The sequence below is a fragment of the Copadichromis virginalis genome, linkage group LG12 (genome assembly GCF_057382275.1).
Source record: "Copadichromis virginalis isolate Kocher_CV1m ecotype Utaka linkage group LG12, C_Virginalis_male_GT1.1, whole genome shotgun sequence".
NCBI classification, from domain to species: Eukaryota; Metazoa; Chordata; class Actinopteri; order Cichliformes; family Cichlidae; genus Copadichromis; species Copadichromis virginalis.
The window spans coordinates 8942279-8956249 of NC_140629.1; the positions used below are offsets into that span (position 1 = coordinate 8942279).

Below are 13971 nucleotides of genomic sequence, written 5' to 3' on the forward strand. Positions count from 1 at the left end.
ATGCTCAGAGAAACTGCAAAATCATAGAGTAAGTAATTTTATTTAGTATAAAATAAAATATTGTACTCGGAAACATACATTTATTAGTGTGTAATCATGTCTTCTAACGACCTTATGCATTTTTATTGGAATTAATCCACTGAAAAACTCATAAGCGCGAGCACCGTTTGTTAAACCCACCGTGGTGCAGAGATGGACACTCCACCTAATCACATTGTATATATGTGGTTATAGTCTAGTCGTACACATAGTACATCAAAGGCAGAGAAGAAAAGAACTCATAGGCATTCACGTTACATTGAGCTAAATATGTTTTATCATCCAAGAAGCTAAAAAGTGAAAGCAAAAGATGTGACCATCTTTTTATTCGCAAAAAGTAGTAGAAACAAACCAGCTGTTATGGAGAAAAGTCCTACAGTGGCCACCACAGCTAGGATTATGCACTTGAACTAGGAGTAAAAATAACAGAATTCCTTAACACCAATCTGCACTCTACAGAGTGATGTGATTTTACATAGTCTAGTTTTAAGAGAGCTGTGCACAAAAAATGCCGACAAATATCAATGAAATGAAATGACCAAAATAAAAGTGCGCCATAAGTCCTCCTCAACAATGTGAAAGACTCATAGTCACACAGAATACGATTACTTCAAGTTGTCACTGGTAACTGTGGTTCTACACTACTGACTCACTACCTTAAAAGTTTAATGTGTTCTGATAGGATTTTTTATAATTATTAAAAATAAGATGAAAAAGCAACACAATAAAATAAACAGAAAACAACTTACAGAAGAAATCATTGCAAGTGTCTTTTATTCGTTTCTCAGACACAATAAAGCACATAACCCAGAGCACAACAGGACTAGGGGGTGTATGAGCAAAGGACATCCTGTGATGAAGGAGAAATGACTGATTCAAAGCAACGCCTGGACAGAGACGTTATTACTCAGGCTGAGCAATGCAATTCATTTTTTTCCCTCGTTGCAATAACAAATCATACGTGCATGTCTTATTTGCAATATTTAAAAAACACATTTCTAGAAATTATTCATAATGTCGTTGGCGGTGGCATCTCACACATCAGCTGGCGGCTCTGACATCAGCCAGCGACAATTCTTCCACTTTTCAAATCGAGATGATAATCTTTTTCTTTTCCTCCACAGTACAAATCTCCAGCTCCATATTTAAGTGATTTCAGCTGTCGATAACCTTAGAGGGCTGAAAAATTAAACGCTTTAACGACACAGTCAAAGCTACATGTTAATCAAACACAGGTCTGCAGTTGACACAGCACTGAAAACGATAGTAGATAAAATCTCTTACATTGTAAACAGATAGCAATTACAACTTAATCTGGTCCACAACAGTGATATATTACTCATCTATAGTTTTCCTCATAGTGCTCATTTATACAATACTGGCTTTTAAGTCAACATCTTTAATTTCTTGACATGACATGTAAGAAAGAAGAATGCTACATAAGCTTTGAATAATATATATACTGTCTATATATGTAAAGCTGAATTACCCTTTAAAACACTTCACATCAATATCAAATACTGTGAAACCATTACAGTTATACTTCAGTCCTTTCTACCTCATCTACCAACACATTCTACAAGTCTCTATGGTGGAATGGATTCAGTACATTTGAATGTTCAGCTCTCAACAGCATTGTTAAATTTCACAAAAGCATCCAGTTACACCTCCCTGAGATGAAGACCATACTGAAATGAAAGGAAATATATATTTTTTGAAACACTGACTATATATAATAGACTGTATATGCTGCATTGGACAGCAATTTAAAACAAAACAAAGTCTCTCTTTTCAACGTGCGGTAGAGATCATGTCTGGTGACATCTTTTTATAACCAAGAGAAACCTAGCTGTTCTTTGTAACAGGTGTGATCAACAACTTCCTGGACGAGGCCTAGAAAAATTAAAAACTTTTCCCAATTTAAACCATACCTGAAAAATTCAAGATCAGCTTTTCAAATCAGTCTGTGGAAGTCGCATTTTGTCTACCACTACTTGTGCCTCTGTAATTTCCACTGGCTCTCCCAGCGCAGTGTGTTTGTGTGGCCAAACATGACAGATAATTACAGTATGGTGGCACAAGACAGGTAATTTTCTGTCAGTGTTCTCCCTCAGATCCCACAGGAGCATGGTGTTGACAGTCTCACTTTGTCATGGTGCAAAATCCAGTGAATGAGTAACAACAACCATGCTTCTGGTCTCGATCATCACCTACCATTAGGCTTTGAAATTTATGTCACTTCCAAACATAATTTGAAGGTGGTCCATTGTGAAAGTTTGTAAATGTAAATGGTCAGAACAGAACTTCCAGAGAGGGATCTAAAAATAGCTGCGCTGGAAGCTGTCTGAACCTAAAAAGATGATCTTGAACTGATCCAAATTGAAATCAGGTAAGGTTTTAACGCACGCAAACATATGCATGTGTATTATATATATCAGGCCCAATCCCAGAACTTTTTTCACACCTTAAAAACAACTTTAATGTAATTTTTTGTTTGATTTTGACATCGTTTCTGTCAATGATGATAACAGATAACTTTATATTATTGAAGTCATCTGGGACTGCTTTAAAACAAAGACAAATTTCTACAGGGGCAAGAAACATGAAACCCAAACAACCAGACAGTTAGAGTAGCTCAACTTGAAGCCCAGAGTTAGCTGAAGATGTCGGATTACAATGGCACAACCAGTGTGGTAATAATGTCTGGATGGCCTTATACATGGAAAAGATTGAGTGTATGTGTGACTTTCAGTCTTTTGGAATGTTCTAGAAATTCTTTGAGGCAGCCCTTCACTTCCCATGATGCAAAGCTGTAGGACAAGGGTGCTCCAGACATCAAAGAGTTCTTTTAGTTAGACAGTTCCTGTTTCTAAGTCTAGTTTATGCAAATGATTTGGTACCAATGGAATCAACTGGTAATAGCGCTCTTTTCTTTGTATGTCTGCAGAAGAATACTCCCACCTCAAGAGCTTGCAACGCAAATCCTTTCATGCTGAAACGAAGCTAACTGGGTGGAGAACTTGGGGCAGATGAGCTAAGTATCCTGGAGGACCCGAGGAGAAAAATATCTGTGCTGCTTTGCTTGGGATGATGCTGGGGTACATGGATAGAGTTTGGGAAATCCTTCTTTGTTTCTCCTTTAGCAAAGTTTGGCTAACTTTTTCTGACTTGTCTGATTGTTTGACAGTTTCTTACCCCACTTGATTGCTTTACAGTGATGTTAGTTGTTCCCAGATCACAGCAATTAACATGGTGAAAGCAAAGTTCTTACCATGGTCCCAGTACTGGCAAATTAAAAGTGTTGAAAGCTTCTATTTGAAACTTGTAATCCTGTGTAGATGCAGACAAATCTCACCAGTTCTGGTGGTCTTCTTACAGCACAACCAAAACCCAAGAAAAAAGAGCAATTTAGTCTTCAGTATGGCCAATAGAAGACAATACCAATGCAACTTATTGTTAGACTTCTACTAGTGTCATTATTGCCATTAACCCCTTAAAAGCTACAAGGGGATTTAGGTCCAGAATGTATGCACTAAATTACACTGTTACCTTACATAATTTAGGGCAATGATTTAACAATGTTAGACACTATGCATGTGTTACATTAAAACTGAGCAAACGCAAACAAACCCTTATATTCTTAATTCCACTTACAGTACTTAACATGTGAAAAATAAAGCTAAATTCAGTCCATGCATGTTAGAAAGGCTGCTGCGTATCAGATCCACTTTAATATTCTCAGATGGTCAGTGGACTGAAAAAACAAATAATTAAAAACAAGAAAAAGGAAAAAAAAAAAAGCAAGCAGAGAATACAGCCGCAGTGTGAAGGTTTATGGTTTGGGAGTGGCTAACAATGTGCAGGAACTGCACTTTATATTGAAAGGTGAGGGAGCTGATGCAGTTCTAGTGTTAGAAAAAAAAAAATCCAAAACAGACAGAGTAAAAAGCCAGAGAGAGATGGAAATGGAGAGATGAGGAGAGAAATTGAAATAGTTTTGAGAGGAGCGAAAAGCATGGCGGAGGCAGAAAAAGCAGGGCAAGCTGAACACAGCTTGTCTGACATCAATCCAGTAGTAGTTTTTTTTTTGTTTTTTTGTTTTTAATCGGCATCCCACGCTCACTGGACACATATCTGATTCTTCAGACTGTTGGAGAAAAACAGAAAGAGACGGAAAAGATTCATCAGTGATACACTTCAGATATTGTATACACAGTTTATGCAGCACATGGCAAAATAAAGGAAAAGAAACATTTTGGTGCTGGCTGCTGTCGCCATTGATTTACACCAGTTAAGAATCATAAAAATGTCAAGAAACTCATCAGTTTCACAATGGATAAGAAAACGATGTCAAAGCTTACTCTCACTGGACACTATTAGGTCCACTTTGCTAGTCCTGGGTCTGACCCTGCCTTGCAGATGTCGCAGAAGAAATTGAGACTCAACAGACGAGCTAATGTTTTTTCCAGTCATTTAATGTCCAACTTTGAGAACTGCGTGTGTTGCTGGACTGAAAAAAAATCAACATCTTCCACACTGCAGAGCTTGGAATGACATATACCACCAAGATATGATAAATAGGTAGAAATTGGAGTTATTCAGTCTTCAAGCTCTTCTTCTTTTTCAGAGATGCTCTTCTACATACTTTGGCTCTAATGAGTGATTATCGGAGTTACTGTTGTCGCGTTTGTTTTCTGAGAGAGGATGAACAAACTCAAAGATGAATTTTATTTATAATGAAGTTTATTAAATGGTCGAAGGTTCCAGTTACAGCACTGCGGACCTCTCTCTGTCCAGCTGTCCTGACAGAGAAAGGGTGCCACTCCTCAGGGAATAAAGTTTTAATAATAGCATAGAAATATCACATGAATATGATTGGTTAAAAATTTGGCGAGAAGCCTCAGACTTGGCTTTCCATAGATAGTGTTTGCTCCAGTTTCTGTCTCCTCCAATCAGGCATCTTTCTCTCCGTAAAAGAAAACTCCTCCCCATTTCCCTGTTGCTATGCAGTTTAGTAGTTTTTCAATTCAAGCTCACCCTGACTGCACGTGTGTGTGGGTTCCACCCAGCACCTATCTCCACACCATAACATTTTCACTTCAAACCAGTCCAGCCATTCTCCTCTTTTATCAAAAACACATTTTCAACCAGAGAAATGAGCTCACTGGATATTTTCTTTCTTTCTTTCTTTTTTTTTAATTATTCTCTGTAAAGCCGAAAAGTGGTTGTGTGGGAAGTCTCTGAAATTTAAGACTAGCTTTGTTCCCCATTCTGATGCTCAAATTTCAGCAGGAAGTCTAAATGCATTGGGCTTCTGCCATGTGGTTGGCTACTTAGAAATTTATGTTAATGAGCAGGTATATGGCGTGCCTAGCAAAGTGACCAGTGTATATATATATATCAAAAGACAAACCAAAAATCTTTCAAAAGTTTTAGGCTTCCTGTTGAATTTTGCAAAAGTTTTGAATTGAAAAGAGTAAATATGAATAATTGGTTTATGGAAACCATGCAGGGTTTGGTTTGTTATATATTCTGACAGGGCAAAAAAAAAAAGATTTTGTTTGTGTTTTCTCCTCTTCAGCTGAAATTTTAAAATAAATAGAACAGAATAAATAGAAAAAAGAATACAGGAAAAGAATAAAGGTGTTATTTGGATGTAGATTATTGGATGTAGATGTAGATTATCATTTAAATTGATATGCAGAGGCTTTACCTGTTTGTTTTCTTCCTATTTTTTAAACTAATACTGCTGAAAAAAACACCAACTTGTTCTTATCCAGTTAATAAGTTTTTAGATCTTTTAATGCTCCAAACAGATGAGAGAATCTGGCTGCTTGTGTTTCTTGTCATGTTCTGTCGCCTTCAGCCTCAGTTTTCCTTTATATATCGTGTTGAATCTCCATCAATCCTGCACATGCTGTACAAAAACAATATGAGTGTGTAGTTCCACACACATATTTAAATTTAAACTGCTGTGCACAACATACAACCATACCTCAGCTGCCATCCTCAGAGCATCCCAGGATGTATAGTAGTTTCTGTTTGACTATTTTATTACAAATACAAAACTTCATTCATGTTTTTGTGGCGTGGCCCTCCAGTGTTCTAAGTAAACATTAATTCGGTCTGTTCAAAATGAAATAGAGAGACACCAGTGCCAGAGTGGCCATCGGGGGCAACGGGAGAATTAAACACATAAATTAATCCGTTCACACATTGTAAAGTTGAACCTGCACACACAGCTCTTTTTCTCTTGGGTTTTTTTTTTTGTTTGTTTTGATATTGTGAAGTTTTAAAATGCCAGAGATGACTGCACAACTGCTGAGACATAATGGTAGTTATTGTTCAAAATAATGTTGCCGGTTTTGTATTATGAAAAATATGACAGCTCAGTATGCAGCAAAGATTTGAAGAAAAAAAATATTCTAAAAAGGTTTTGGTAATCAACTTGTATTTGCAGTCAATCATGTCTCTCATTAAATAGTAAAGAAAAGAAAACAGATGTGAATCAAATTAAGGTTAATGAATCTCTTGTCACATTGCAGTTTTGTATAGTACGTTCTACATGCAGAAACTTGGTGTGCTGAAATGACAGAAGAATAACCAAAGTGTCTGTAGCCTTCTGATTTTTATGCCAGTTAATAATCACTTCATTCATCCATCTTTCTGCCCCTTGTCCTGTCACAGTTCCTACCAGTAGGACATATCCACAAGACTTAATCTAGGAGGTGTGCATGAGGCATCCAAATCACAACCACTTCAACTTGCTACTTGTTATGTGGAAGAGGACTATAACCTGTCCTAAACTACGGAGCTTTTCCAAGACAAGCTCCCACAGAAGAAGAGGAACATCCACTACATGCATGTATGGCCATAGGTGAGGGTGGGATCATAGATCAACCAGTTAAAAAATACAGCCATACAGCTGTTTACTCAATGCATTTGAAGCACTTTATCTACAACCATGGTCAAGTTTGAATCAGGAATGAACCCACAGGCTATTCTCCACATAGATGACCTCCTCTGAGCAAGCACTTGCTGAAAGTGGGAAGGAAAAAAATCATTTTAAAAAAGTTCCGCAGAACCAGGCTCAGGGAGGGGCTGCTATCTCCCGTGACCGATTAGGGGTGAGAGGAGGAAGAAAGGACAAAACAGACGCTGATGTTCTTTGTGGAGAAAGGCCATAGTTGGGTTTGAATCAAGACGCCTGCACTACCAAGACTGCAACCTTATTCTTTCAGTCACTATCCAGAGCTTGTCACCATAGTTGAGGGAGGGAATGTAAAAACAAATGAATGGCTTTGGTTTCAAGCTCAGCTGTCTGTTCACCACAAGAGACTGGGGTACACTCATCCACTTTAATTTAGCCAATGCACCTGCCAGTCTTCCACTCCACAAAGTCCTCTAGGAGTTTTCAGTGGGTTGGGTGGAGTGAACTCACCTAATCCTCAATAAGACTGGAGGTTTTTTGTAGACCCTGATTCAATGAATTGAATGCAGTTCAAAACATGACAGCATGGCCTAAAATGTATGTCCAGTTTCCTGAGGGCCTGCATGTGTCAAGGCCTAGGGCCAAAGGCAGTCAAGGGGATCTAACACCTCTGCATGAATGAGTTATTGTTTGCATGCCAAAGATTTAATTGACAGAGACAGACCGAGACATTTTAGCTGATAGAAAGCTCAGTGATACATAATGAAAAACAAACCTAAGACCAGGCAGCAGGAACACCTGACTTTATACTTTGAACTGAAATTATGTTTCAATGGAAATGTAATTTCTTTGTAAACGTAAACATATAACATGAAACATGATTTAAAATAGATCCTCATAAGGATTAGGCCAGGTGGTTTGTTTTTAAAGAATAAATTATTTAGCATTATTTCTTTTAAAATATTTGCCTTTGAAAAATCTGGAATGGAGATACAATAACTGTAAAGAAATGTAGGTTTTCTGAAAGAAAGCTGACCTTGATTTACAATATTCTTAACTTTCTAGTTCAGTGTGTCAGGTCAGAAAATATTCTTATTTTTTCTGTGGCTCAGTCCCTGAAATTTGCACAAATCTGCATGTCTTTCAAACTACCGTCAATGACTGATGCACACTTTCAACAGCCATGTTTCTGTACTTGTGCAATGTGAGACATCTGGAGAACATTCCTTTTGAACTTTTGAAAGTATAATCTGCTGCAGATAAGTTTCAGGACTCAGTTTATACAAGTGGTTAGTTTAAGCACCGTTTTAGAGACTAATGATGCATGGTTCCCTGGAGGAAATTCTTAAAGCTATTGCAGTTGATTGAAAAATCAGATAAGTATATATCAGCAATAAGTTGATTTGCAGAATCGAAAAGGTAGAGATCTGGTCCTGTCTACCATTCTGCTCCTTTTTGTTCCATGCACTCAATGAAATCGTTTTTCTTTCTCTTGACATCCAGTGTCAAAAAGTTGCCAAGTAATCACAATCGTTGTGTGATTGAATAGGTGACTTCAAGCTTTTTCTGCATTGGTCCAGCAACCCAGACCAACAGATGGCCTCATCTTATCGCTTTATCATTACAGAGTTGCTTTCCTGACGTCTCCTCGATTAGCAGGACTGATGTACTCCCAGGTTCAATCGGTCAACACAATAAAGACTCAGTCACGACACACCAAAGGCTGCCTGTCCCTCAGACAGCACAAACAAGTGTGCCCATGGTTTGATAGAGCAGATGGGGAAAAAAATTCAGAGGCATCGTGCAATTTGCCCCAGTGGGGACACACAATAACTGCACAATTGTGAGCAGGAACATGACAGACTGGCAGTTAGCATCGCTTCTGTTGTTTGTTGCACGTAATCAAATGGCTTTTTCTCTGTCAGTGCAATGGGAATTGCATGTTGTCCTTAGTCGAACTAAGCAGAGTAATCACAGTCTGCTCTGCAAAAAGAGCATCCTGCTGTGTTTGTCTTGCAAAGACAAAAACAACTACACAAAACAAACTGTTGTGCTTATTTCACTGGTAAGCTCAACGTGGCAGAATGCACCAATGCTTCAGACTTATACCTCGACACAGAAAGTGTTTTGACTTACTACCCTGAACCTTTCTTAACAAACAGATCTTGTAACCCTCTTCCTCGTACACCAAGTATTTGGGTAGAAAAAGAAGGACAGTTTGGTCACTCAGTTGCTCAGAAATGTCCTTGCTTTTTTAAGAAAAGCACATGTGATTCTATCTAATGTAAAACTGATAGAAATGAATGATTCATAATAAACATTTATCATTTCTGATGGAATATCTGCCCATATTCAGCAACAAACACTCCTCTATTCTAATGGCAGAGGTTTAACATCCTAAAAGGCTGATTGATTTAAACTGTTGTGCCGATTAAATAAGCAATCACTTTGAATTATTTGACTTTCTTAAGCAGAGAAGTCAGGCTCATTTTACATTATGTGCCACATACAGCCCACTTTGGTCTGTACATTTTACAGAAAAAGTTCTGGTTGTTTACGTCTTGATGCATGCTCAATCAATCAGGTAAGCAAATCTCCAAAAGTTGATTCTGTTCATCTGGACGTAGCGTTTTGTGGGAGAAACGTTTCGTCACTCATCCAAGTGACTTCTTCAGTCTCAGCTGATTGCAGGTTTCCCCAATCTTATAAACAGTACATTTGCATAATGACTGAAACCAGCCCACTGAAGGAACAATGGGCTGGGAGGTCCTTGCTATCTTACCCTGGAACACCACCAAGCCATTGGTTCACATATGTGGATGAACCCTGGGTGAAAATGAAATCTCTGTATGTACCACAATTCACGGATCACATTAACTTGGTGGACCGACACATCAAATTCACCAGGGAGGATATGAAAAGGGGCAGGTTAGCCTTCTTAGACTGTGAGATTTCCATCAGTAATGGGGGACATCTAAAAGCTGACGTGTACCATAAACCTACGCATACGGATCAGTATTTAAGGTTTGACTCTCATCATCCACTGGAGCACAAACTGGGTGTCATTAGGACGCTATAACACAGAGCGAACACCATCCCCACTGACACAGTGGCCAGGGAGGCAGGAGGACATCACATCAAGAAGGCCCTGAGTAAATGTGGTTTTCCCAGCTGGACTTTTGTCAAAGCTGGAAAGGCACCTAAAGAAAGCTGATCCAGGAGAGAAGGACAACCGCTGCCCAAGCGAAAACCTGTAGTGATTCCATATGTGTCAGGAGTATCGGAGCAGTTGAGACGCATTTTTTCTAAACACCGGGTCTCTGTAGCTTTTAAACCCCAAAACACGCTGCGCCAAAAATTGGTCCACCCCAAGGATCGGGTCCCCCGACACAAACAGAGTAACGTAGTGTATGCTGTCCGGATTGCCAGGATTTATACACCGGGGAAACCAAACAACCTCTGGCGAAGCGGATGGCCCAACACAGAAGAGCTACCTCGTCAGGCCAGGACTCTGCAGTCTATTCACACCTACAGGCCAGTGGACACTCTTTCAATGATGAGGATGTACACATCCTGGACAGGGAGGAACGCTGGTTTGAGCGCGGAGTCAAGGAGGCCATTTACGTGAAATGGGAAAGACCATCTCTGAATCGAGGAGGGGGCCTTAGGGTACATCTTTCGCCATCTTACAATGCTGTGATTGCAGCCATTCCCCAACTGTCTGTGAATGGGACTCATGGCCATTGATCAGTGGGCTTTGATCAGTGGGTTTTGGTCAGTGGTTGTTGATCAATGGTCATGAGAATTTGCATAATTAAGATTAAGGAACTGACCTCCCAGCCCATTGTTCCTTCAGTGGGCTGGGTTCGTACATTATGCAAATGTACTGTTTATAAGGTTGGGGAAACCTGCAGGCAGCTGAGACTGAAGAAGTCACTTGGATGAGTGACGAAACGTTTCTCCCACAAAATGCTACGTCCAGATGAACAGAATCAACTTTTGGAGATTCTGGTTGTTTATTGTCCTGACACTCCTGTAATTACTAATTACAAAGAATCGCTGTGCTCAAGACAAAGCCATCGGGATATGCAATTCCCCCGAAATCATTTGAATTAACTCCTGAGTTCATGGTAAATTTACCCTGATGAAGTGAGCCAATGCTTTTTAAATTCTAAGGGCCAATCACAATTTTTATGCCACATTTCCATCGCTGAATGTCACACATTTCATTACTCTGCTTGGTTTCAGGTAGGTCTCCAGCGTATGTGATAAAAAAAACACTTGCGCCTTAACCCATCATTAAATCTCCATGGAAATCCAAAAATAAACAGGCTAATTTGCATTCACGTATTTGACTGTTATTGGCAGCCATGTAAATCTACCCTTTATGAAAAATTGTGTGTATGTGGCTAAAAGAAAAGTATCACATTTTATGTAAAAATATAAATTTTCACACATTAATGAAAGAATTAGCACACTAGGGAACCTTATTTTAACGCTGAATAATTTTCACAATGTGAGTCAAACATGGGGAGATATTTCTGTCTCTCCACTCATTATCATGGAAATGCAGAGTGGGATGGTGTGATATTAAAATGAAAAGGCATAGTGGAATATAAGAGCATCTCCAAAGTGAAAGAGAGAGAAAGAAACAGGCAGGAAGCCAAAAATGGGGAAAAAGGAAACAAACAGAACTGAACACCTTAAGACCAATGAAAGAAGGGAGGGGGAATGGAGGGCAGAGGGATCTTTCTTTTTTTATTCTGACAACAGAATTGTTTCTCAGCACAATGGTGCTTTATATATCTGAGGGTTTCATATGTATAAGTCTATACTGAGTCAAATGCTTTACAACCCCATGTTAATTAGATTCAGTATTAGGTAGAATCTCCCTTTCTTCAACGATCCCAAGACAAAAAACAAAATTATGTCATTCAAAGTCAGTGTTCTCTTTCAAAGCATTCTAAATTATTTCTTCTTACATTAAGTCATGTTACATTTGATCTGATACAGCAGAAAAAAATAGTTTTAAACAGATTTGTGTTTGTTTAATTCAGTTAACGGGTAAATGGACTGCTGTATGTTCAGTGCCTTTTTACTCTATGCGAGGACTCAAAGTGCTCCCTAAACTTCACACAGTAACACGTATCCATGCTGTGCTTTTATCTATGCCTAAGCACTTTAATTAACATTCACACGCACAGCTGTGTCATGGGCAACTCAGGGTCCAGCATCCTACCTGAGAATATTCAATGAAGGAGAGGAGAGGCCAGGATTGAACGCTTGACCTTCAATTGGTAGAAAATCTGCTCTAAGACCTGAGTCACAGCCACCCAAACACAGCAACGGTGAGCAGTCTCACTGCTTACTGTTTTTTTTTTTTTGTTTACACCATTTGTTTTCTCATTTGTGTGGCCAACATAGCAGGTAGTAAGTGAGGCAAACTGGTGCACAGAGGTTTGATTTCTATAGCAGTCATTATGTTTGTCCCTGTTCACATCCAGCAGTTACAGAATATCAAATTCAGCCACCATCCTGTTCCTGTGCATAATTTAACATTTTTGTTGTCACAATCTTTCCAGGCCAGAACTGTTTATGGATTATCTTTGTGTGGACCTTTGGAAGGAACTTGTTTTGTTCATGGTTGGTGTTATATTTCTACGGTAACAGCTGGTAACAGCTTATTTTCTAGTATGTGTGTATTGCTACCATACATGGTATGACACTAAGCTTACATAAACATGCACACACAAGCAAATAGTATTGTGCTCACCATTTTCATGCTACTTTTGTTTCTAGCCAACTAGTCCACACACAAACCTTTCCTAATCAGCTTTCCTTCACACTGATGTGAAATATCATGAGGTGCCATGGAAAATGAATAAGAAGCAAGAAAAAAAGAACAGCGGAATCTAACTGCACTTAAAGACTCCTTGGTCTTAGATGCTTTACATGTTCTTACTGTATGTATTACTATATATAACATATCACTTCCTTACCAAGGTTGAAGGTTTAAAGAAAAGGAAGCACATGACCTATAAGGTGCAATTAAATCGTTCCTTAGTATTAAGAGAATTTGAATAGCTTTTATTATGACTGCTGCAGATGCTTCACTTAGCTCAGTTAGGAACCTTCCTTAGTAATCTTGACTATGTGACTCCAAATCTGCATAATTCTTGCCTCTGCGTGCTTCGCGTCTCACTTGTAGTCACTTCCTGTTTTCTTCTTTTTCTGGTATTTGGTTCTATTTTATGTTTTTGGTTTTTTTTACATCATGTCCTTTTTTGCCAACTTCTAATTCCTTGACTGTTTTCACCTGTATTGCTTTTAATTTTTCTAGATTATCTGCCTTCATTAAGTCATGTATTAAAACTTGAATTTTGTTCAGTAATCCTGCTGCAGTGTTCTGCATTTTGGTTATCATTCTGTCGAACATGTAGCAGATTTAATCTTCTCTGGCTTTTACAGATACAGCTGTGAACTGGTCTGACTTGATCCGAGGTTGCAATATTACAAATGTTCTGATTCTGTCACAGGTTCTCTCAGGTTTGGTATTTGCATCTGATCTAACTGGGGTCTCTACTCAGAGTCAAGTGCAGAGCTCCTGAAGCACCCTTAGCACAGTGAGTGCTGTGGCTACCTATTGACCACTTAATTAGCATGTAAAAGTATCTGCAATTTGATGCATTTCTCTCCAGCACAGCCTCATATTTCACACATCACTGCTGAGCACTTATACGAGATGTATGCTTCAAATGACTGCAAAGAAATTTTCTCATCAACAGATTCAGTCAGCAGTCTTGTATGTAAAAACCCTTCTTCTGCAGACCGATGACTGGCTTTTAAATTAGCTGGACTGTGTCATAAAACATGTGGAAAATAAATTCAAAGAAGCAAGAGGAAGCCTTCTAGGAAGAGCTGGCAATCTAGTTGTGCTGTAGGCAGGGTGAGCCAGTCCACCCTCTGTATTCCACAGGATTGCCAAGACTTGGGAAAACAAT

General features: G+C 38.9%; 1 protein-coding gene across 1 annotated transcript in view; it reads right to left on the minus strand.

Moving 5' to 3' along the window:
• Positions 1-796: 796 nt before the first annotated feature.
• The window catches only part of LOC146696499 (zinc finger matrin-type protein 4-like), a 157210-nt gene continuing 144035 nt past the window's right edge, over positions 797-13971 (minus strand). The window contains exon 7 of the mRNA XM_085474619.1: positions 797-4186. Within this exon, the coding sequence (XP_085330745.1) occupies positions 4159-4186 (28 nt within the window). The 3' untranslated portion in view covers positions 797-4158. The remainder of the gene's footprint in view (positions 4187-13971) is intronic.